The sequence below is a fragment of the Aedes aegypti genome, chromosome 3 (genome assembly GCF_002204515.2).
Source record: "Aedes aegypti strain LVP_AGWG chromosome 3, AaegL5.0 Primary Assembly, whole genome shotgun sequence".
Classification (NCBI taxonomy): domain Eukaryota; kingdom Metazoa; phylum Arthropoda; class Insecta; order Diptera; family Culicidae; genus Aedes; species Aedes aegypti.
This window is the reverse complement of record NC_035109.1, coordinates 66606053-66631705: the sequence shown is the minus strand read 5'-3', so window position 1 is coordinate 66631705 and position 25653 is coordinate 66606053. Positions and strand designations below refer to the sequence as shown.

The 25653-nt window shown below is 39.1% G+C and overlaps 2 protein-coding genes and 1 long non-coding RNA gene across 3 annotated transcripts in view; 2 read left to right on the top strand and 1 right to left on the bottom strand.

Moving 5' to 3' along the window:
• The window catches only part of LOC5574464 (protein fem-1 homolog CG6966), a 257589-nt gene extending 254058 nt beyond the window's left edge, over positions 1-3531 (top strand). Inside the window, exons 3-7 of the mRNA XM_021848954.1 lie at positions 1755-1955; positions 2027-2245; positions 2306-2492; positions 2556-3192; positions 3253-3531. Of these exons, the coding sequence (XP_021704646.1) occupies positions 1755-1955; positions 2027-2245; positions 2306-2492; positions 2556-3192; positions 3253-3531 (1523 nt within the window). The remainder of the gene's footprint in view (positions 1-1754; positions 1956-2026; positions 2246-2305; positions 2493-2555; positions 3193-3252) is intronic.
• Positions 3532-14553: 11022 nt separating this feature from the next.
• LOC110679124 lies at positions 14554-15288 on the bottom strand. The gene is made up of 2 exons (XR_002502234.1): positions 15009-15288; positions 14554-14896 (listed from the first exon to the last, which is right to left on the bottom strand). It is a non-coding gene; the product is annotated as an uncharacterized LOC110679124 (long non-coding RNA).
• An 8303-nt stretch (positions 15289-23591) lies between these two features.
• On the top strand, positions 23592-25653 carry LOC5575435. The gene is made up of 2 exons (XM_001661900.2): positions 23592-24281; positions 25142-25653. The coding sequence occupies exons 1-2, from the start codon at positions 23772-23774 to the stop codon at positions 25619-25621; spliced, it is 990 nt and encodes a 329-aa protein (XP_001661950.2). The 5' UTR covers positions 23592-23771; the 3' UTR covers positions 25622-25653.

Genomic DNA, 25653 nt, shown 5'->3' with positions numbered 1-25653 from the left:
GTCCTCCATTTTCAAATAAATCGAATATTCAATTTATCCATTTGTTTTCTGCTCATTTATTCTTGAGAATCTCTAGCTATATATCAGTCTTGGATACGGATAAAGGATTTATCAATTTGAAACCAATGTTGGTAGCTTTGTGAATTTTCACTTTTTTCTATACGTTTACGAATTTTAAATTTTTAAATATGTTTATATATTTCCAAGATTTTTGAATCGTTTTTGAAAAAGTGTTTCTGATTTGTTTTGCTAGATAATGCTTAATTGTTAGATAATGAAGGATATCTTCATGAACTCTTTCCTATCACCTCGCTGTGCATATTCGGTCAACAGCGACCTTTCCCATGCTGCATGAAGATCTATCGGGTATAAAATGCTTTTGGGTTATCAAGATAAAAATGGTTGCACTTAAATTATGATTATATAGCACAATATTCTTTAACAATAATATTGGGATTATATCAGGGCAAATTTATCAACCAAATTTAAAGGGTATTAGCTAAGTTCTTCTTGAAAATGAGAAATACAGGTCCATGTATGTTCTTATTTAACAAAAAAAATAGTGAAGAAAAAACGTTTCTATGGAAATCTGTCTAGAAGAAGCACACCATCTATTCATCTTATCGAAAACGCTATTACACTGTTCGACAAAAAAAGTCGATCTGAATGCACAGAGACCAGACACCCCGGGCTTGAAAGTATAAAAATAAACAAAAATAATGGCGTTTTCAGAATGTTCGTGTCTGCCCCAGGTCATTTTTAAAATATACTTGAACTTTTTGCATATTTTATTTAAAAATCTAATCTAATCAATAAACCGACACAGTGTTTTATATTCAGGACAGCGGAATTCATGTGTCATATAATGTTTTCAACTTTAAATACAATATGAAGAGTTGTAATAAGATTTTTTAATTTTTTTTGGTCACGAACGGAATAAAAGTCCATTTATTTAACAATACAAAAGATCTTAAACATTTAGGAAAAAAAAAATCAAAATTACAAAATGATTTCCCCGTTTGCTCAGGAAATCACGAATCAAAAATTTTTGCACTTCTCAGAGTAAAATAAAATATGTTTTGTAAGTATGCCCTTAACTTTAGTTTTGTATAAAAGGTAAAAAATTAAGATTCGTCTGATCATTATCACTGTTGTAAGTAGCTTAATCAGTGTTCTAATTATCACTTTGTCTAAGTGTTCTAATTGTCATTACTTAGTGTTGGGTGTAGAAACTTCGCTATGTTTGCTTCCTCAAACTGGTTTTGAGTGATTCAGGTTAATTCTTGAAGAAATGGTTCACTTATCATTATTTTCCAATAGCATTTTTTCCAAAAATAAACATTTGTTAAGATATGGCAAATTTTTGAAATGTCCTCCTTTTTCAAAACCAGTAAAGCAAAATGTCCTCCTTTCTGAAAAATTCTTCTAGTAAGCCTACATGGGGTGTCCACTTTGCCCCGCTTGTTTGATGGCGACTACCAAATATAAGCTTTTTTCAAACCTTCTTTTGAAAACAAAATATTTTTTTCCTAATTATGCAACCATGCTTAACAAATGCTTAAGTACTCTAAAAAGCATACTGCACATAAAAAACAGTATAATATTCATGTCTTTACAGTAAAAATAGGCAAATTCCTTAGGGTGTCTATACTGTCCCGTGTTCCCCTACATACCTCAGAGCGGTACTCAATTCCTGACCTCCAACTTCTGGATTCCGTTTGGTTCAATATTTACTAAACGCCTCCTCTTTCCAGTGATTTTCGACGGCGAAACGATAGAGGGCGCTCCTCCCCTATGGTGCGCCTCAGCCGCCGGCCACACCAGCATAGTGAAACTCCTAGTTCAGCACGGTGCCAAAGTGAACAGTACAACCAAAACCAACAGCACACCCCTGCGAGCGGCCTGCTTCGATGGGCACTACGAAATCGTCAAATATCTCGTTTCACACGGTGCCGGTAGGTGTCGCCGTGTTTGCGATCTAGGATCGTTTCTTCAAACTTATGATTGACGCGCGTCTTTTTTGCAGATATCGAAGTGGCGAATCGTCACGGTCACACCTGCCTGATGATCGCCTGCTACAAGGGACACTACAAAATTGCACATTACCTTCTATCGCTCAAAGCGGACGTGAACCGGCGTAGCGTGAAAGGCAACACCGCCCTGCACGATTGCGCCGAGTCCGGCTCGCTGGAAATTCTCCAACTGCTCCTGCAGCATGGTGCTACAATGGACGTAGATTCCTATGGTGAGTTGCTCAACTGACCTCAACTGATTCTAGTGCTTACACAAGGAACTTCACTTTCAGGAATGACACCCCTCCTAGCTGCCAGCGTTACAGGACACCTGCCCATCGTAGAACACCTCATTAGCCTGCCATTCGTGAAACGGGAAGATAGAATAGCTGCCCTCGAACTCCTCGGTGCAACCTATGTAGACAAGAAACGTGACATGCTCGGTGCACTCTCGTTCTGGAAACGTGCCATGGAAGATAGGTTTGTGGATAACTGATACGTCATGACATCTATGGTCAATGAACTCAGATCTGATTCTTCCAGATATAGCAACAACCCAGTCCTGCCGAAACCCGTGCGCGAACAGGTTCCCGCCTACGACTACGCCCAGGAAGTGAATGACCTCAGCGCTTTGGACGAGCTGGTTATGGACCCAGACGAGATGCGTATGCAGGCGCTTCTCATACGTGAACGGATACTCGGACCGGTCCATCCCGATACCAGTTATTACATTCGCTTCCGAGGTGCCGTCTACGCCGACTCAGGTCGATTTGACCGGTGTATAGAACTGTGGACGTACGCCCTGTCGATGCAGCAGAACATCCTGGAACCCCTGAACCCAATGACGCAATCCTCGCTTCTGTCATTCGCCGAACTGTTCAGTTTCATGCTTGGGGAAGCCGGCCGGCCGATTACCCGCGGACGAATTGTGCCTCCGATCGAAACCTCTGACATGTTGATCATCTTCAAGAAATCGATCCGCGAAGTGCAACTCGGCCAGCGCATGATGGAGCAGATGCCATCACACGAACGGGACAGTACGGCTCTGAACCGCGCCCTCGTCATCTCGTTGCACTTGGCCTGCCTTCTGGCGCGACTGCTCGACGAAGACGAGGAAATTTGTTGTGATAGTATGAAGCATCAGATCCTGCGTGCTTTCTACGAATTAGTCAGTTTAAAAGTGAGTATCTAATGGGACTTCTACAAGCCCGTGAACCTAACCTTGAAACGTTATTTTTAGATTGTAGCCAAATCCGGACGGACGGCGCTACATCTTGCGTGCTACAAGGAGGCGGCCCTGGTCGGTCGCTATCCAGCCTGTCAACTGCCATCGCCACGCCTCGCCAAAGCACTGCTCCAGGTCGGTGCCGATCCGAACGCACAGGACGAAGCCGGAAATACGCCCCTGCATTTAGCGGCCCTCACCCGACCCTGCCCGGCCGATCTAGCGAAAACGTTGCTGGAGTATGGAGCGCATTTGGTGAGTATCGGAGGTTCCGGGTTGATTTTGATGGAATAGAGAATAAAATTGTAAAACCCTGTCCCATTTTTCGAATCAAACGCTGAAGTTTATTCAATTTTAAATGTTATTTTATTAGGGCCCATTCACAAATTTCATAACGCTGAAGGGGGTGGGTGGGTGTCCATAAGATGTTACGGCCCATATAAACACTGAATATTATTCATACAAAAAGCGTTACAAGGGGGTGGGTGGGTGTCTAAAATAGCAAATTTTAGCGTTATGAAATAAATGAATGAGCCCTTTTTGAGATTTTGCCGCAGCCCTTGGATCGAACTTAAATTTTGGGGGTGTATTTTGTTTTCCGTGTACCTTCCTAGATAGGAAGGTCAGATAGGAACAAGCCCAGTGTTAAAAAATAAAAACCCGTGGCGTCTTTGTCGACCCTTTTGTCGACTGTGGGCCCTTATGTCGACTAAAGGCTGGTTTGTTACTGACAAGAAAAGGAATCGCCTATCTCGGAGCTTAGAAAATTTCTTCCCAGAAATGGTCCAGAAAACTACATCTTTCTGGTAGCAGTTGTGAAGAAATGTCATTAGGGTTTTAAAGTCCTGTCCCAATTAAAATAACAAATGCTTAAGTTTAAGCCAAAAACACATGTTTATTCAATATTTAAATGCTTTTCCTTGGTTTTCGGCTAAAAAACTATTTTTTCTGATTTTTGAGATTTTGTCACTCTCATTGCTTTAAACTTAAATTTTGGGTGTATTCTGTTTTCCGTGTCCCGTCCGAAATGTCAGATTGGAACAACGCCAGTGTAAAAACGTTGAGCCCCTGTGGCGTTTTTGTCGACTACGTTAACGTTAAACATGATCAAAAGTGTCAAGGTTCAAATTTTGACCCACTTTTAAAATTTAGGTTTCAATATGATATAGCCGTTCTTTGAGCGGGAAAATTTGCCAATTTATTATATAAGATAACACGCTCTGTCATCTTATATAATAAAAACAAGTTTTTTTCAAACATTTTAGGACCCTATTCAAATGGGGCGCTTTGTAGGAAATTTCTTGACCCATTTAGTCAAGGAATTTCTTTAATTTTCTTGAGCGAAACAGAATGTCCAACAGAGAGCCCCATTTGAATTGACATTTCTTCTCAACTGTGTACTGCGATCAGAAAAATGTGATTTTTTGGACCATTCCTGGGAAGAAATTTTCCACACATCGAGATATTTAAACTTTAATTTTTAAAATAATAGGGTCCTAAAGGCCTGTCCCGATTTCAATGCCAAACGCTTAAGTTTAGGCTAAAAACACATGTTTACTCAATTTGTTTAATGTTTTTCTTTAGTTTAGGTTTAAAAAACATTTTTTTTATTTTGTCACATTCCTTGGCTTAAACTTAAATTTTGGGTGTATTTTGCTTTCCGTGTCCCTTCCAAAATGTCAGATAGGAACAACCCCGGTGTTAAAACTAAAAGCTCTGTGGTGTTTTTGTCGACTAAGCGAACGTCAAACATGATCAAAAGTGTCAAGGTTCATTTATGGACTAAATTTTTAAATTAAAGTTTAAATATGATGTAGCCGTTATTTGAGCGGGAAAAAATGCTAAAATAGTTACAGTAACATGCTCTTTCGTGTCATTAAATAAAAACAAGATTTCATTAAACATTTTAGGAACCAATCCCAAATATGAACCTTGACACTTTTGATCATGTTTGACGTTCGCTCTGTCGGCAAAATGCCGCAGAGCCTATAGTTTTAACACTGGGATTGTTCCTATTTGACATTTTGGAAGGGACACGGAAAACAAAATACACCCAAAATTTGAGTTTAAACCAAGGGGGGTGACAAGGTCTCAAAAACCATTAAAAATGTATTTTTGGCTCAAATCAACCAGACTCATTTAAAAATTTAGTGAACATGAGTTTCTGACCTAAATTTAGGCGTTTGGTACTAAAATTAGGACAGGGCTTTAGGACCCTACAGCAATGTTTTTGATTAATTGTAAATTAACGTGTTTTCCATTTGGATTTGGATTGTTGATAGCGTCTGGTTTTACGCGTTCAATGGGCATGTTTTACAATAAGAGAAAATCTACGCTTGAAACACCGTAATCAAACTTGTAGAATGTTTCCAGTGTAGGGGTTTTACTTTTTAACACTGCTCCTATCTGACGTTTCAGAAGGTACACAGAAAACAAAATTAACCCAATAGAAACCAATGGGCTTGGCAAAATCTTAAAAACTAGACGAAATGTATTTTTTAGCCTTGACCAATCCAAATCCAATCCAAATTCAATCGAAATCCAATCCAAATTCAATCCAAATCCAATCGAAATCCAATCCAAATTCAATCCAAATCCAATCCAAATCCAATCCAAATCCAATCCAAATCCAATCCAAATCCAATCCAAATCCAATCCAAATCCAATCCAAATCCAATCCAAATCCAATCCAAATCCAATCCAATCCAATCCAAATCCAATCCAAATCCATCCAAATCCAATCCAAATCCAATCCAAATCCAATCCAAATCAATCCAAATCCAATCCAATCCAATCCAAATCCAATCCAAATCCAATCCAAAATCCAATCCAAATCCAATCCAAATCCAATCCAAATCCAATCCAAATCCAATCCAAATCCAATCCAAATCCAATCCAAATCCAATCCAAATCCAATCCAAATCCAATCCAAATCCAATCCACAAATCCAATCCAAATCCAATCCAAATCCAATCCAAATCCATCCAAATCCAATTCAAATCCAATCCAAATCCAATCCAAATCCAATCCAAATCCAATCCAAATCCAATCCAAATCCAATCCAAATCCAATCCAAATCCAATCCAATAATCCAAATCCAAATCCAATCCAATCCAAATCCAAATCCAATCCAAATCCAATCCAATCCAATCCAAATCCAATCCAATCCAAATCCAATCCAAATCCAATCCAAATCCAATCCAATCCAATCCAAATCCAATCCAAATCCAATCCAAATCCAATCCAAATCCAATCCAAATCCAATCCAAATCCAATCCAAATCCAATCCAAATCCAATCCAAATCCAATCCAAATCCAATCCAAATCCAATCCAAATCCAATCCAAATCCAATCCAAACCAATCCAAATCCAATCCAACCCAATCCAAATCCATCCAAATCCAAATCCAATCCAAATCCAAATCCAATCCAAATCCAATCCAAATCCAATCCAAATCCAATCCAAATACAATCCAAACCCGAATCAAACCCAATTCAAAGAAAATCTGAATTAAATTGGTCTTACTAATTATCATCATTTCTTCGCAGGACACCAAAAATCTGGATGGCGACACGTTCGAGTCGCTGTTGCAGAACCAACGCCTCCACGAGCTGGTCAACCCAATCAAGTATACCCGCCTGTCCTTGCCTGGCCGCCCGGGTCCTGCAGCGTCACGCCATAGAATACCACAACCAGGTGCCCAAGTGTTTGTACGAGTTTATCGATTCCCATTAGAGACAAGTCGAGGTCGTTCAATAGCAGGACTACAGATGCGGCTCGTATATCGCATATATGCCGTAGAAGCTTCCAGAGGAATTGGATTGTTCTATTCTGCCGAAGCCCCTAGTTTAAGAGTTACGAGAACGAGTGCAAGCATTAGAGTTGATGAAAAAAAACCTATTTCAAACTATTTAGTGGTTTTAAGTTTTCGAAAGAGTGCTGCCCGTTTCTTTCACGCATATACCGTGGACCTTTGGCCCACGAATGCTATCACACAACAGTTGTGGCACCATTTTCACTGATTGATCATGACGACCGTCAGCTTCCGATTTGAGCGAGCAATTCAAAACGGACAAGAGTGATGAGTTTCATTTACTTTTAGATTAGAAAGGGAGGAGCCCAGTTTGGCCTGGCTGCGGGTTTCGACCACACACGACAGGAAGGTTACATTTCTTAACTAATGAAACAGTTCGCAACCACGTGGTCAAACTCGCAGCGGTGGGCCTCGGGTAATGCTACCTTGCAAACTGTGTACAAGCCTTCTACGAGTCTGAATCCCTGACGCCGGGCTGGAAGCCTAATGAATGAATTTTGATTCTTTTTCGTGTTCACACAGTAAGATTTTTTTTCTGTTTAGCAATGTAAGAACCTCATTTTTTTGCCTATTTTGCAATTTTACGTATGCTTGAAGTTATGAATGAAACGAACAAACGTCAAAAGAAACGTGCGGTGATAGTTAAGTATGAGATAAGTTTTAATGTGAACAACTTTCTGGAAATTTCATTAATCCGCTCATTGAATTTGTTAAACTTCCTAGCTTTAATATTCTAGTGGAAAAACTCAAACAGTTTCTATCGTTTACGTTTTAGGTTAGCGCTTAGACTGGTACTGTGAATATTCATCTTCATTTTCAAGTGTTCAGGAAATACATACAACCATAGTCTCATTTTGTGTTACGGAGATTGTAAATGTTGGAACAGGACCGTTGTCTCTGTACAAAAGCAGCCGGTTTTTCTGCTTTTTCATTATACATAGAATAAACTGGTGAACAAAATGCTCCCCTGAACTCTTGTTTCAAAAGGTAAGATACCGACGAGTTTATAGACAACTCCTTAGTTAGCTAAATTTTATGATCAGAATCAACCCTATTCGGTCTCACGCACATCGCAAACCCATTACATTTCTATCTGCATACTTCTATACGCAAATATACACGCTATAAAACAGTTCTAAGTCAGCATCGTTACGAGATAGTGCTGAATTGGCGATAGAAGCCAGCAAAATTACAAACACCCATGAACAGTTCATTGTTCTTCGAACAGGTAATAAAACAGACTTATAGCGTTTAAAGTAGCAAAAACAGATTGAAACAATTGTAGAGAACTGAAAGATTTGTAATGAACCAGTAAAAGGAGTAAAAATATATCAAATATTAACTACCCGGCACACAAACAGTGAGACATAGAGAGAAATCATCCCTTATGTAACTTATACGTTACAGTGTTACATAGTGAATTCGAAGGAGATGAATGAACAAAAACAAGCTAAACAATCGCCATTTGCATGTGTTAAAAAAAAACTATAGAATGTATCATTTTACCCGCGTTGACAAAGGAATATTTAATCCCCGATGTGAAGAAAATATGTTGTAGTTCAGTTGGAATGTCGTAGTTGTGGGTGGGTTCGAGTGCATAAGGGATGTAGAGCGTGGAGCGTAGGTGTAGAGAAATGTCGAAAACCAAGTGAGAGTGAATAGGTGAACCACATGGATTCAAACGCAGAAACCAGAACGATTATTAGTATGGAAAATTATACAGAACAAAAATTATTAAAATAATATGACGAACGGATTTTTTTTTATGAGAAATGGAACGAAAGAAAGTCCGATTCGAATTAAATAAACTGTATAAGAAGCACGATTATGAACATGAGTGCGCAATGCACTATCGTACCTTCGTGCTGTGCGTACACAAATTCTCTCTGCTTTGGGAAGTTTTTAAAACTACCTAAAGCAATAAAGCAGTACTTCTCAGTGCTACAAAAACAGTACTTTTCAGTACTATTTTTTACTATTGATAGCTTTACGATCGTTGTTTGGACCCGTGCCTTCGATTTTTCGTTGGACACGTTAGTGAAAGCTAGCGGTGGTAATAATATTGGACACCGTCTTGAAAAAAAAACCTCTTAGAAGGTCTGTTCTTCTTTCGTTTATTCACTAAACATGGTTGCAACTATGAACTTTTAACAAAAGGAAGGGTGAATCTCTGAATTCCTTCCTCCCATAATAGCGGGATTTAAAACTAAACGTGATAAAAATGGAAGATAGGACGTATCTCCAGAATGCGCGCTTTTTTCCAAGGGAGAAATGGATAATGTTGATAATTGCATCGAAATAAGCAAACAGTTCGACCCAAGTAACCACAAGCATTATAACATTGCACGTATTCTACTGCATATCAACAACATTGATGCAACATTGCTTTTATTCGACAAATTTCAAGAGTTGTCAAGCAATAAAGCATTAACCCTACATTACAATTGTATCAATGCACAAACATCACTTTATAATTTGTACTGCTGCATTAATATTACTTTATAAATTGCTTCATTGCTTTATCGTCCTTTTCGCATTAGTTCAACTGTAAAAGTGTCCTTTTCCACTTTTAAACTACTTTAATGATAGGCTTACGGCAATGCAGCTGCATTATATATGCAATGATATAATGCTCCATGGTTAGTTGGGGATGCTCTAGACAAATTTTCCGAACATCAAATCGAAGCAGCTCTAGTCAGGCTCTTTGATTCAAGTGAGGAAGCAAAGAGTGCCGCCTATCGTGATCAGTTGTTCCGAATTTGGAGGATTTAGGCAGGAGATCTTAAACTCTTTCAAGCGAATCAAGCTTTACTTCCAAATTGAAAAGAGTATCCTTTCTTCATTGTCGCGTTTTACCTAAAACTCTTGAAGATCGTGAACTACTTAACATATTGAAGAGAAGAGGCGCATTTTATCTCTGAATGAATTCCTGGAGGAGCCCCTAAAGAAATTCCTGCAGGAATCTCTAAAGGAATTCCTGGAGAAATCCCTGAAGGAATCCCTAAAAGAATCCCTGAATGAATTCCTGGAGAAATCCCTGAAGGAGTTCCTGGAGGAATCCCTGAAGGAATTCCTGGAGGAATCCCTGAAAGAAATTCCTAGAGGAATCCCTGAAGGAATTCCTGGAGGAATCTCTGAAGGAATCTCTGAGGAAATTCCTGAAGGAATCCCTGAAGGAATTCCTGGAGGAATTCCTGAAGGAATTCCTGGAGGAATCCCTGAAGGAATTCCTGGAGGAATCCCTGAAGGAATTCTTGGAGCAATCCCTGAAGAAATTCCTGGAAGAATCCCTGAAGAAATTCCTGGAAGAATCCTTGAGATTTTCCTGGAGGAATCCCTGAAGAAATTCCTGGAGGAATCCTTGAAAATATTTCTAAAGGAATCCCCAAAGGAATTCCTGGAGAAATCCCTAAAGGAATTCCTTGAGGAATTCTTAAAGAAATTCCTGCAGGAATCTCTAAAGGAATTCCTGGGGGAATCCCTGAAGGAATCCCTGAAGAAATTCCTGCAGGAATCTCTAAAGGAATTCCTGGAGAAATCCCTGAAGGAATCCCTAAAAGAATCCCTGAATGAATTCCTGGAGAAATCCCTGAAGGAGTTCCTGGAGGAATCCCTGAAGGAATTCCTGGAGGAATCCCTGAAAGAAATTCCTAGAGGAATCCCTGAAGGAATTCCTGGAGGAATCTCTGAAGGAATCTCTGAGGAAATTCCTGAAGGAATCCCTGAAGGAATTCCTGGAGGAATTCCTGAAGGAATTCCTGGAGGAATCCCTGAAGGAATTCCTGGAGGAATCCCTGAAGGAATTCCTGGAGGAATCCCTGAAGGAATTCTTGGAGCAATCCCTGAAGAAATTCCTGGAAGAATCCCTGAAGAAATTCCTGGAAGAATCCTTGAGATTTTCCTGGAGGAATCCCTGAAGAAATTCCTGGAGGAATCCTTGAAAATATTTCTAAAGGAATCCCCAAAGGAATTCCTGGAGAAATCCCTAAAGGAATTCCTTGAGGAATTCTTAAAGAAATTCCTGCAGGAATCTCTAAAGGAATTCCTGGGGGAATCCCTGAAGGAATCCCTGAAGAAATTCCTGCAGGAATCTCTAAAGGAATTCCTGGAGGAATCCCCGAAGGAATCCCTGGAGGAATCTCCGAAGAAATCCCTGCAGGAATCCCTGAAGGAATCTTTAAAGAAAATCCTGGAGGAATCCCAGAAGGAATTCCTGGAGGAATCCCTGAGGGAATTCCTGGAGGAATCCCTGAAGGAATTCCTGGAGGAATCCCTGAAGATATTTCTAAAGGAATCCCCAAAGGAATTCCTGGAGGAATTCCTAAAGGAATTCCTTGAGGAATTCTTAAAGAAATTCCTGCAGGAATCTCTAAAGGAATTCCTGGAGGAATCCCCGAAGGAATCCCTGAAGAAAATCCTGGAGGAATCCCAGAAGAAATTCCTGGAGGAATCCCTGAGGGAATTCCTGGAGGAATCCCTGAAGGAATTCCTGGAGGAATTCCTGAAGGAATTCCTGGAGGCATCCCTGAAGGAATTCATTGAGGAATCCCACAAGGAATTCCTGGAGGTATCCAGGAGGTGTTAAATCCCATATACAGTGGCGCCTTTGTTTTGATGCGGTGAGCACTTGCAAAAACTACATTCAATGATCCATTCATCCAGGAATTCCTTTTTAGATTCATCCAGATCTAAAAAGGAATTCCTGGATGAATGGATCATTGAATGTAGTTTTTGCAAGTGCTCACCGCATCAAAACAAAGGCGCCACTGTATATGGGATTTAACATTGTGACAGCATTGCTGTTCTGTCAAACACACAAGGCAACGGTGGCGCTATCTATGCTTTCCATAGCGGCCGTTTTGGTTATTTTAATGATCCATTTCTTAACGGTCCCTGAGGCTCCTCTAGCGAGCTTTTTCTTGCTCAACTGAAAAACAAAGGTTATTTTGAGATTCATGTTTTCATTTATACAGTAAAATAAACATTTAATAATTACCTGTTTTATTTAGCTGGCCCGCAATGTGCATCCATATATGCTCTTATTTTTGGGCGTTTCGGTACTCTTTTGAGCCCTTTGAGTACTCCTTTACCAAAACAATCAACTGCTCTTCAAAACTAGCCATTTTTTTATTTTGAATCTTTCTTAACGCGTTGGCTACTGCGTCAACTTTGAAGATTTTCAAAGTTTAGCACAGCTTCAGCGTTTTTAGTATTATGGATCCGACAGAAATATGGACCAACATTTATTTTAATTATATTTTTTTTTTAACTACAAGCGTCGCGACTAATATTTGAATAGTGCGTTGTGTTCATAAACATCGTAAGAATGCAGCGCCACACATGTCATTATAAAACTTATGTCGGGAACGAGTCACACGTCGCGTGTCCCATACGCGCGTTCCGATTTGGTGGGCGCGCGACAATTCATAGAGGTCCCCAAGCAAACTGCCACGAACACCAACGCCCAATCAATCTTACACAAATCGATTTCCTCAGAATGAAAACGTATCGATGTTTGTTTGACGCTATTGAGCTTTCGGTCAACTGCAGGCCAACAAGGAAGTGGTTGTTTTGCTGCAATACTGTTTATATTTGGATTCTCACAGCAAACAAAAGCAATGTTGTGACAGTTCTCACAGCAAACAAAGAAATTTTTGTCAACATTGCACTACTACGCAGGCAACTGGATTGGTCTATGCGTGCGTTTGACGCAACGCATCATGGACCAGTGCACGAGTTCACTAATTTGACGTTTGAGCGGTGCCAAATTCACTCGTTGCCATGGTCACGTAAATAACACGGCACCGCTCAAACGTCAAATACTGAACGCGTGCATCGGTCCATTGTGGGTTGCTGCATGAATTAATTTACAATGTGACGTCTGCTTCTTCCACCGGGAAGAACACCTTTTACTGCGGGCCGTGTTTACAAAAAATGAACGATTTCATTGTGCATTCATCCACTTCATGTTCATCTGGTGAACATTCGTCGTCCGGATGTTGGTCCGGATGTCATTTTATGTAAACATTGCCCGCATTTAGAGCAGAAAAGAAAAAGAAAGTCGAGGATAAAAGAAGACCGTGGATAAGTCCATTGAATATCATTGCTTTAAACCAGAGGTTTCCAAACTTTTCATGCTCGGGGCGCCCTTAGCAATTTTCTGGGAATGACGCGGCGCACTGGAACAAACATTTAAATTGAAGGAACGTTCTTACGCACAAGCTTTTTTTTTAATATGGACCAAACATGACAATAACTTAAAGAAAAGTACCACTAAGAACAAAAAAAAAATAATGTGATGATTGTTGGAATAGAGGTAGTGTCGCACCTCAGGTAGAAGAATCGTCGGTTGAGAAGCATGCGTCGTCGTAGGTAAAAGTGTGGAAGTTTAGTTGAGAGAGGTATGATATTTGTGTAGGATATTGAATTGTAAATGTATACCTGGTTTGAATAAAGAGAGTTGCAGCTGATGATTGAGGTATCAGTCAGTTAGCTGCCCAGTTGAAGGAGACATCTACTGTATTGTATTTCTTTATGATTTGCAATCGGATGTGGACGGGCTAGCCTCGCTAGGATCTGCGTGGTCTTAGCGGACTAGCTCTTGAACAATGATAAGTAGCTTTCTTTATTTTCCACAACTTTACTGCCGTTTTACGCATATTTGTCCCTCGGTCCATAAGGTTTACATAGAACATGGGACAAGTAGGCGTAGAAGGGCAGTTTATGCGTATGAAGTTATCTTTGAAATTATAAATGTAGGAAATTCAAATTTATTCGTAAATCTTCACATACAAAGATATGATGAGTTGCAAAAGAGTGAACTCGTGAAGCTTCTGTTATAATAAGTAAATATTCCTTCACATGGCATTACCTGCACTTATTCCAATCAATGCACAGATATGAAACATGAAACATTAAAAAACTTCCCGCATAATCATGAACCATACATTCACTGTTTCCTATACTATTCACCACCATTTGTAACAATATGTAAACAGTTTTGTAAATCACCAAAAATAACTATATGACAACTGTACCAGAAATAGGTTTTACAGTTTGGTAAATGGTTTTAGGGAAAATAACAATGTGGAAAATAGGCGGTTAAGTTATGTAACCATTCAAATACGCCGATTTTTCTGAACAAAATTTTTAGTTTACAATTTATCAAACAGTCAATATATTATCCATTTTTTGCCCAATTCACTGTAAAGCAAACCGTATTTAAATAGTTGTCCTGTATAATTGAAAAATAAACAATAATGTATGTGAAGTTGTTGGATTATGATGCGTTATGGTATTTCAACCGTATGCCGTACTGCTTTCTAGTGAACCTCTACTAATAGAAACAGTATGTTCAAACTAAAAACCTGAACAGTACCTATGTTATTGAAAGTATCACCATGGAAATACATCAAAAATTGAGCATAATTCGAATAACACATGTTTTAGTTTTTAGTTTGAATATAGAATGACGTCACTTATGAAAAGAACACGAAAAGCAATCGATTGTATTATATTAAATTTTATTTGAGACATTACGCGATAAAGTTATACAAATAAATCAAGCACCATTTTTCACAACATTTCAATCAGAATATGCTCATTTTCATAACATTTTTACAACATACAAATCAGCCCATCCAAAAAACATCCGCTGTTGAGCTTGATCTTTGGTCTGAATCCATTTTCTTTCCGGCGGAATATTGACCTACGCATTCACACTGCAGTCACTCAATTTACAGGCGATCATTGACAAGGATTCGTCAAATGCACTCCAGTAGTAACAGCTCACGGATGCAAATTCGCACCATCCATCGAAATGCGGAACCCGGTCGGAATGCGGATCTGTTTGACAAAAAAAAACTGACTTTGAATACTGGCAGAATTCTGCGATGGAATTTCAGCGCTGCTCGATGGAGAGAGGCCCTTGCACTTGGTACATACATAATTTTCTTACCTTATGGATTTTCAGGTGTTCCCGAAGAGGAAACAGGATCTATTTTATCGTATTATAGTACTAAATAACTTCACTTAAACTTGATTCTTAATTACTCTGACTGGATCGAACAAAATAAACATGACAGTTTGCAGCAAAATGTTGCAAATTTGCATATATAGTGTGTGTCGTGACGCTTAGCGTTTTGGTCGGAAAGTTTGCCACATCAAACAATCCGCGGGTAAAACTATTTCGGCCTAAACTTCTTACTACTAAAACTAACACGTCTAATCGTGCTAACATTTTCTAACAGCCTGACTTTACCGAATCATGGCATCGGCCGCGAACCCTAGAAGCCGATCAACATGCCTTTCCGACGCGAAGTAGTCACAGTTTGCAAGCTCTCCTTCTCTATCGCACTCTCCATGATCGCATGCTATACACTCTCATAGCAGGACTCGCAACTACACGAAGTCGAACGCTCGGATAGTTTCGTGTCTTGCTTTCCACACCTGGCAATGCCATCCGTCTCATCTCAACCCGAACACAATTCCAGGTCCGAAACCACATTTAGACGATCACTGCCGAAAAAGACTATAGTAAGAATTTCCGCGCCTTTTCCGTTTTTATGGCAAATTTATACTTAAAGATCGACACGCTAAACATTTACAACACATGACTCATTTTTTTTTTCTAATATTCATAATGGAAACTATATCTACTACAATATTCCCCTTCTCCACTCTCTTAAAAATAATTTCTTTTTTTTTTCTTAGTCAAAAATAATAATTCGTTTTAAATATCTGATAAGAGTTTAACGTTTTATCTTAAGTGCTTAGATATAATAAAATTACATCGGCATAATGAAACACTATGCCACAGACTTGGAACCAGTCCAAATACAATTCGAATCCAATCCAAATCCATTCTATTCCTAGTCAAATTTAAATCCATTCCAAATTTAAATCATAATATAATCCTTACCCAATCCAAATCAAATCAAAATCAAATCATAATCGAATCCGAATTATATTCAAATCCGATCAAAATCCAAATCCAAATCCAATGCAATCCAATCCAATCCCATTCAATCCAAATCCAATACCAATCAAATGCAATCCAATGGAAACTTAATCCAGATCCAATCCAAATCCAATTTAAATGCCATCCAAATCCCATTCAAATCCAATCCAAACCCAATCATATCCAATCTAAATCTAAATCCAAATCCAATCCACTTCCAATCCAATCCAATTCAAATCCAATACCAATCCAATCAAAATCCAATCCAATCTAAACTTAATCCAGATCCAATCCAAATCCAGTCCAACTGCCATCCAAATCTAATTCAACTCCAAATTCAAATTAAATCAAAAGCCAAATCCAATACAATCCAATACAATCCAATACAATCCAAATCCAATCCAAATCCAATCCAAATCCAATCCAAATCCAATCCAAATCCAATCCAAATCCAATCCAAATCCAATCCAAATCCAATCCAAATCCAATCAAATCCAAATCCAATCAAATCCAATCAAAATCCAAATTTAATCCAGACCCAATCCAAAACAAATCCAATCCAAATCCAGTCTAAAGGCAATCCAAATCCAATTGAAATCCAATCCAAATCCATCCAAATCCAATCGTAATCCAATATAAATCCATTCCAAATCCAATACAGTCCAAATACAATTCAGATCCAATCTAAATCCAATAAAAACCCAATTTAAATCCAATACCAATCAAATCCAAATCCAGTCCAAATGCAATCCAAATCCAATTCAAATCCAGACCAAATCCATCCAAAACCAATCCAAATCCAATCTGAATACCATCCGAACTCAAACTTATTCTAAATCCGATTCAAATCCAATCCGGAACTAATTCTCCTGGCTCTGTCGTATTTTTTATTTTCTCTTCTTGAAGACCTATTGTCCTGGCATTTAGATAAAGTTACCCATCGGAGACCTCGCGCTCCTGCCTTCCCAGAAACTGTTCTTTTTGCTGTGGAGACCTCTCGCTCCTTTTTTTATTCAAGAGACCTCTCGCTCTTTTTTTTTTCTTCAGGAGACCTCTCGCTCCTATATTTTCATTTCATTTTCGATTATTACAATCACTGACTTCTTGCTGCCAAATTTAAATCCAGCTGACTACAATTTTTGTTACCACACTCAGGCTAACAACAGTATTGCCCACCGCAATAGCAAAACTCCGGCACTAAGTTTTAGTCCACGTGGCTTGGGACAATCGACCGCCATTTTCTGAAGCACTGTTTTCCACTACATTTCTTCCAGACTTTTTTCAATTCAGTCTTGCTTTAATACTTACGGGAGCTAATCTACGCCATTGTCGTGACGCTTAGCGTTTTGGTCGGAAAGTTTGCCACATCAAACAATCCGCGGGTAAAACTATTTCGGCCTAAACTTCTTACTACTAAAACTAACACGTCTAATCGTGCTAACATTTTCTAACAGCCTGACTTTACCGAATCATGGCATCGGCCGCGAACCCTAGAAGCCGATCAACATGCCTTTCCGACGCGAAGTAGTCACAGTTTGCAAGCTCTCCTTCTCTATCGCACTCTCCATGATCGCATGCTATACACTCTCATAGCAGGACTCGCAACTACACGAAGTCGAACGCTCGGATAGTTTCGTGTCTTGCTTTCCACACCTGGCAATGCCATCCGTCTCATCTCAACCCGAACACAATTCCAGGTCCGAAACCACATTTAGACGATCACTGCCGAAAAAGACTATACACTGAGAACAGCGTTGCGGTTGAAAATACTATATCAGAGGGTTAAATTAAATACACAACGCCACTTGATTTGTGCAGACTAAATTCGCATTTATTTAGAATATTTTGTGCATTCAATTTTACCATGGCACCATTTGTATAGTAAAAATGACTATATCATGGTTAAAAACTTGCAGCAGATCAGTATCGAACCGAGGATCTGGCGATTGCCAAGCGCGAACGCTACCCGCTCGGCTATCGACGCGGTTGGGTTGAAAGGGAACAAAACGCAAATAAAAAGCGTTCATGATAGCTCAATCGTGGTTGGAATAGTAAATTTAAAAACACGTTCATGGTTCTCATTACTGCAACGCTTGTTTCAGTGAGTAAGAATTTCCGCGCCTTTTCCGTTTTTATGGCAAATTTATACTTAAAGATCGACACGCTAAACATTTACAACACATGACTCATTTTTTTTTTCTAATATTCATAATGGAAACTATATCTACTACAGTGTGCTCACTAATATCAATACATACAACTGTTTGCCAAACTGTTGAATAAAAGTATCATATTGTGAAATACATGTTTGTATGTGTGTCGTTCAGATATAAGCTCAAACCATTTTACGAAAGGTGGCAGTATGTTTCTACCATTTCTCAATATTTTTTATCTTTATACTATTTTACAATTACTGAGCATTATCATGTATTGTCACTATTTGATTTGGTTGCTTCAAACTGTTCTTAATAGTGAAAAGCTTTAGGTTTCAAATTGTTCAACATTTAATCGACTGTTTATGATACACTAACATTAACGATTAGAAGAAATAAACTGTTGAGGTTATAAGGCGAATTGTATTTTTTTATGCGGGTTCAGTATTCATAAATTGAAAAAAAAAACAGGTTTGGATATCAACAATATTGAAAAACTTGGAAATGTTTTGATGATGACTGTTAAAATTTCTTCAGTTATTAAATGTTGATGCTAGATTTGACGATAGTGGTTTTATATTGAAATTTTTGAAGATTAAACTTGGAAGATGAATTTTGAACTTACTTTTCTTGCTAGTTTTCAATAAAAACCCGTTTACTACCAGTTGTGATATTGACCGTTCAGTTCCTAACTGTTCACGACCGTTTGAAACAGCCGTCGTTCTTAACTGTCGGTGAAACAGTCGCTGTCAGATTTGGCAGCAACAATGAGCGAGAAGATTTTCGCGCGCAAACTAGCTCCCCTACTCTTTCAAGTAGACAAGGACAAGGACAGCAGAGTGGGTGTCGAGTAAGATTTCCAAAACAGCTGTTGTTGACACTCGGCTGCCGGCTGCACGGCTCGGAAAAAGAGGGGCGGTTGGATGGAATGTTTATCAAAGTATGTTTCACTAAACAAAATTCAACTTGTGATAAATGTTTCTAATGCTCAAAATACAGGTTCAATGAAACAATTCAATACGTGGCAATAGTTTATTGCGCGTAAGGTATGTATAGTTATCCTAATTAAGTGTTTCAACAACATTGCCAACATTGTTTCATCTGGATGGAATCCAGCTTTTTACGCTAGCTATAAATCAACAAGGGGTAATTTAATTTTGACATTGCTTGCCTGCAGATTTTATAGTTAAATCTAAGCAGGCAATGATTTTATTTTGTTGATTGAACTGTCAATAATTTTCACTTGATGTGTGTTTCCAGCAATAATATCTTCGTGTTAAACTTTTTGTATTCATACAAACCATTTTCTCATAATCCTAAATTGTGTCGTAGGCTTACAACGATTCGGATCCGTTATAAGTTATCTGGTATGAACGAGTTTTTTTTTGCAATTGTATGATGACCGGACAAAATGGTATGGATCGTGTATAACTTCTGAGCTCTTTTTAACGGTAATCAATTGGTCATCGAGAAAGTACGTTCAGAGATTAGCATTAGCATTAGCATTAAGCATTTCGCACAAATTCGTAGGTGGTACAGTCCTAGACCATTGTATGAGGGTTGCCTCCTTCCCGTCCGTTACCAACGTCAGAAATTTGGGACTAACCTCTAACTCTTAGAAAAGATAGACGCATCCTCCAATAATCGAAAGTCCTGGCCACGTCCTTGCGAAAGCTGGGGAATGGGAAAGGATGATTGATTGAACACCTATCCGCCAAATCTAATTTTCACCTCGAGAAACAAATTGAAAGCATGCATAGAAATCAACTGCTCTTACTAACAAAGTTTATAAGCAATAAAAGTATTATCAATTGCTAAGGTCCATGACAAGCAGCCGTACGCTATATTCTCACGACCCTATTCTACTCTACTGACGACCGAAAACCACAAAGCAAAAATTTCGCTCATTTTCATCTACTATTATTTATATTCCCACAATTCTCTTGCACGAAGTTACGAATATCGAATAATCTGTTCTTTATCTCTATTTACATTAGCAACAACGGCTTCTAGTCAAAGATAAATTTAATCGGGTTTCTGAGTAATTAATAAAAATGTCGGTTTACATTCAATGGTCATGAATTGTTATGCACTTCATTGACCATTGGCGACTCAATGAATCTTGCTGCAAGCGTTTATAGTTTCTGCAACAAATTCGTAACTCCGTTTGTCAATTTAATTTCCAGTCCTAGTCCTATTTAATGCACCTGTTTGTGCAAATGAGTAGATGCATGTCCCTGCCCCTCGATGTATGTGTACGTAATATAGACAAATAAATAGTTATCGTTTGACCATTGCAATGGCAAGAAGCCACCGTATGCCGTCTAATTAATCATTCCGATATCCCGAAAAAGCACATCTGATAATGGGCCCTACCCGTGCGCGATCAGCACCTGAAATAAATAATATACATAAAAAATAGGTAAAAATAATGAGTAGAATATGAAATTTCTTGAAAACACTTTTTCGTTTTGGTCTCCTGGAAACACGTTCGTAAACATCAAAAATTTGCTCCACCACTACGATTCAACTATGAAAAAATTATAGTGTTTGCAATAAATGTCAGAAGAGGGTGATTCAAAATTTATGGCATGCTAGCGACGACTGTTTTGAACAGTCTTCTAACTAGACGGGATAATCCAACATTGAAGTGGATATACAATATTAATGAAAGACTGCTGTTAAATATTGTTTTCATTTTTACGAGATAAAACAATTTCAAATAAAAAGTTTCGAAAGGATACACAACAAAAAAAAAGTATGATAAAAATAGTCTCAAACGCTGTACTTTATTGGTGCTACTCAAATAAAACATGCCACCGGAGCCTGCCTTCAGATACATTTATTATAGTAGCTTTTCATCTTCGGCAAGCAACAAACATATCAAAAATAATAGCGTTCAGATAAATTGTAAGGAATTCTAGGATCAGGGGATGATTTTCGAGTTCAATGTGAATCAACTTGCGGCGCCCCTGTAAAAGTGCTATGGCGCACCAGGGCGCCGCGGCGCACAGTTTGGGAAGTACTGCTTTAAACTTAGCTGTCACGGGGTTCAACTTTTTAACACTGGGCTTGTTTCTATTTGACATTTCGGAAAACAAGCACGGAGAGAATGAAGTACTCAAAAGTGAGCTCATTCCACTCAATTCTGGGCCCGGGGGTTCGTGCTTTAAGGGTTCATCCACATATTTCATAACGTTGAAAATGGCCGTTTTTGGCACCCACCCATCCCTTCGTAAAGCTTTTTGTATGAAAAGTCTATAAATTTTGTATGAGCCGTAACATCTTAAGAACATGTTCCCCCCACCCCCTATAGCGTTATGAAATTTATGGATAAGCCCTAACTTAAATTTGAGTTGATGGGGTAGAACACCTACTGGCTAAGTTCTTTTCACTCAACCTGCAGAGGGTGGGTGGGTGTCCTTAGAACGTTACAGCTCATACAAAATCTTAGAAATATTCATACAAAATGTGTTACGAGGGGGTGGGTTGGTGTAAAAAATGGATATTTTTGGCGTTATGAAATTTGTGAACAAACCCAGATCAAATTTTCAGTACTATGCCACTTACTCAAATTTGAGGTAACACACAAAGTTTCGGGTTTTGGGTTGTTTTGCTCTTCGCTCTCTGACAACAATAGAAAGAGCGAATGAAATAGGGAGAGAAAAATAACTCAAAAGTAAGTTAAAACATACTCAAATATGGGTTTTCCGTTTTCTCCGTGTGGAATACAAAATTTGAGTTTGAACCAAGGTATCTAAATTAATCTTGGTTTGAACCTGGGTGCTGCGAATTGAATCCCTTTTTATTTTCAAGCAAATCTTGAAACAAGCTTCATGTGAAGAATTGATTTTGTCGTATTAGTCCCTCAAACGTCACTTTGAGTTCTCTGTTTATCAAATTTCGCTCTCTGATCTCTCTCTGGAGAGCTTAAATGCGTCCTAGCTCGAATGACTTTCTCATTGTGAAATCGGCTAATAGTGGGTCTGCTAGAAGCAGGGTGGGTGTACAGCTGTCAACTACAAACAAAACTCGCCTAACAATCATCTCTCTGGCGGGCCGGCCCAAACAGCATCATCTGCGCGGGCCGACCCAAACAACACAGGTCGAAACGCGGGCCATGCCAGGCAGCAAATGCTGATGCATTTCAACACTCAAATAGCGGGATGCCAAGCAGCGTTGTGAGCCAAACGAATACACCCACAAAACATGAACGGTAGGCGGTAGGCGTACCTCGTTGCGTATACCCCCCCTGGCTAGAAGTCCGTGGATCTATTCCATTTTTATGTGACGGTGCCTTTGGATTATAACGCTGAGTTCGTTCAAAAGTTGCCGGAGGAGCAATTGGGTCCTAAAATGTTTAATGAAATCTTGTTTTTATTTAATGACACGAAAGAGCATGTTACTGCAACTATTTTAGCAATTTTTCCCGCTCAAATAACGGCTACATCATATTTAAACTTTAATTTAAAAATTGGGTCCATAAATGAACCTTGACATTTTTTATCATGTTTGACGTACGCTTAATCGACAAAAACAACACAGGGCATTTAGTTTTAACACTGGGGTTGTTCCTATCTGACATTTCGGAAGGTACACGGAAAGCAAAATACACCCGAAATATGAGTTTAAGCTAAGGAGTGTGACAAAATCTAAAAAAATGTTTTTTGAACTTAAACAAAAGAAAAACATTAAAAAATTGAGTAAACATGTGTTTTTAGCCTAAACTTAAGCGTTTGGCATTAAAATTGGGACAGGCCTTTAGGACCCTATTGAAAGGATCATGTCGATGGTTTTATTATTCCGACCGTAGCATACCCCCTTAATCAATAAGATGTATCAACTCGATTCCTAACATCAAAACGAATAACATCGAAAACGACGATTCCGATTAATCAATTTCAGAAATACCGATGGCATCAGCATCTCGAACGCTTTGATTTTAAAGATTATTTGGGTGGCTAAAAGCCAAAAGGAGAAGAAATACTCAACCGACAAAATGTTGTGCATGGAGTGTCAAGTATTTATCCATGTGTGAATATTAGGTACACTGTTGTTAAAATAAATCTTAAATATTGTTTAGACTATTGAACAATTTGTTGCAATATAAAGAAAACAACAAAAATAAATATATATTTTATCTCTGAGATTACAATACTTTCTCAAGAGATCACATTACTCTCTCACAAGTAACATAACCACAATCTTGAATGTTTGGCTCCAACAATCAGGCTCCCGCTTGACAAGCAAATTGAGTCCGACCGCAGCACCCAGGTTTGAACCAAGGAGTTTGACAAAACTCAAAACAAAATTTTATGATCAATGAAAATCAAAATCCCACGCAGAGCCCTATTTAAATCGCAATATCAAAACTTTGCTGTATATTATCACCCATTAATTTTGCACTGGGGTTGTTTTCGTTTTTTGACAGTTCGCTGATAACATTCCGAAGCCGATGATGCACACGATTTTCTAATTATCAGTAAATTTGAGTTGCAATCCTAATTCCTCCGTTTATCAGCGTTGCATTTAATCTATTCGTGTTGAAATGTTTTGAATAATTTAACTACAACCTTTCCCCGTCGGGAAAGTAAGCTAGTTGCCCACAATGCTAACCAAAAAGCTAGTTTCAGCTCCCTGCTGGAGAACAATCCACGGAAGCAGCTGTTACATCATTCGGAACCAAGATTACTCATCCCAAAAACAAAATCCACCGTCGATAGGCGATTCCTCCCAGCAGGATCCACCCCAGTCAGCCGGCCAGTTCGAGTACATTACGCTACAGGAACCGGAATCGAGCCGGCACCAAGCACGGCAATCATCCACCTCCGGGAGCAATGTGGCCATCCGGAGGATCAGTTTGCTGGATTTGGCCAAAAGCAAACTTTACGAGGCGCAATCTTTCTACAACGAGTTCAGCGGAATGAGCGAAGTGATTGCCGCCCAGAGCAAGGTGATCGAAATTCAGAACCAGCTACAGTTGGTGCAGGAACGCCGGAGGCATATTTTGCTCGAGTTGACTCTGATCCGGAAGCAGATGCAGGACATTCACGTCGAGCTGCAGAAAGCTGTGCGAGGGGAGCATCGGTACGTGGAACTGATCAAGGAGGAATTTGATGTGAGTACGGGGTATGATCATCTAGGCTTAGTCACTGATAATCATTCACCACAGCTTACTCTTAGGACAAAGTTTTGATAAAGATATTTTACATATTTGTTACATTTGGCTTGAATGCCCTCAATGTGAGTTTTGAAAGTTAAATTCTAGCCCTAGATACTTAACTTCATCTGACCAATTTATTGGAACCCCTCTTATCGTGATAACATGTCTACTTGAATTGAAGGATTTAAATAAAGGGCTTTTGGTTTATGTGACAATATTATAAGTTGAGCTTTGGAAGCATTAGGAGAAATCTTCCATTTTTGCAAGAATGAAGAAAAAGAAATCCAAACGTTTTTGCAATCTACTACAGATGACACGCAGGCTTCGTCCTTTGGCGGAGAGGCATGTGGCATCCGAAAAAATAAATATTTTTTCACATCACATACACATTAACTTCTTCTTCTTCTTCTTTCTGGCATTACGTCCCTACTGGAACCGAGCCTGCTTCTCAGCTTAGTGTTCTTAAGAGCACTTCCACAGTTAACTGAGAGCTTGCTGTGCCAATGACCATTTTTGCATGCGTATATCGTGTGGCAGGTACGAAGATACTTTATGCCCTTGGAAGTCGAGAAAGTTTCCAACCCGAAAAGATCCTCGACCGGTGGGATTTAAACCCACTACCCTCAGCTTGGTCTTGCTGATTAGCTGCGCGTGTACCGCTACGGCTAACTGGGCCCCGCATTAACATAATGGTAGCCTAATTCTAATTTTAACAAAATAGGAACACATAACATCTAAGAAATGAATGTTATTATCATTTCATACAACTAATAATAAAAATTGATAATGCTTCATTTGTCTGTTTTGTTTTTCAGGTGATAGCACGGGAGAAGGAAAAGAATCAGATATTCCAGATTGTGGACCAGGAAGAGCGGGAACTGTTCTCGCACCTGACCGCAGCGGTAAAAACGTCGCACGAAAAAGAACGAACCCAGGCCAACAACGTCAAGTACTGGTCCATCATTGGTTCGTGTGCGGGTGCTTTACTGGGGATAATTGCCACGTCCATTAACTATTACTACAGGAATACGCAGTTCGAGACCATCAAAAGGACCACCAGTGATGGAGTGGGGCGGCTGATGGTGGTGGATGAGAAAGTTAATGGTCTGAGAGATTTGCTGAGCTACATAGTCGAGTATGTAACGCTGAGGAAGCAGGAAGAGGAAAAGGAACGCTTGAGGGCACTCAAGGAAGCCGAGGAGCAAAAGCGGAGGGCAACCGAGGGCTGGGGTAGTTATCTGAAAAGAAATTCTTTGCGGGTGTACAGGTATTTCCTACCAAATACTAATAAATAGGACCGACGATTTGTTATAAAAAAATCGATAAA

Excerpts from the sequence above, each read along its gene's own strand:
- LOC5575435 (XM_001661900.2), top strand. The coding sequence starts at position 23,772 with ATGCTAACCAAAAAGCTAGTTTCAGCTCCCTGCTGGAGAACAATCCAC. Across the intron at positions 24,282-25,141 it reads TGATCAAGGAGGAATTTGAT|GTGATAGCACGGGAGAAGGA; the intron begins GTGAGTACGGGG and ends TTTGTTTTTCAG.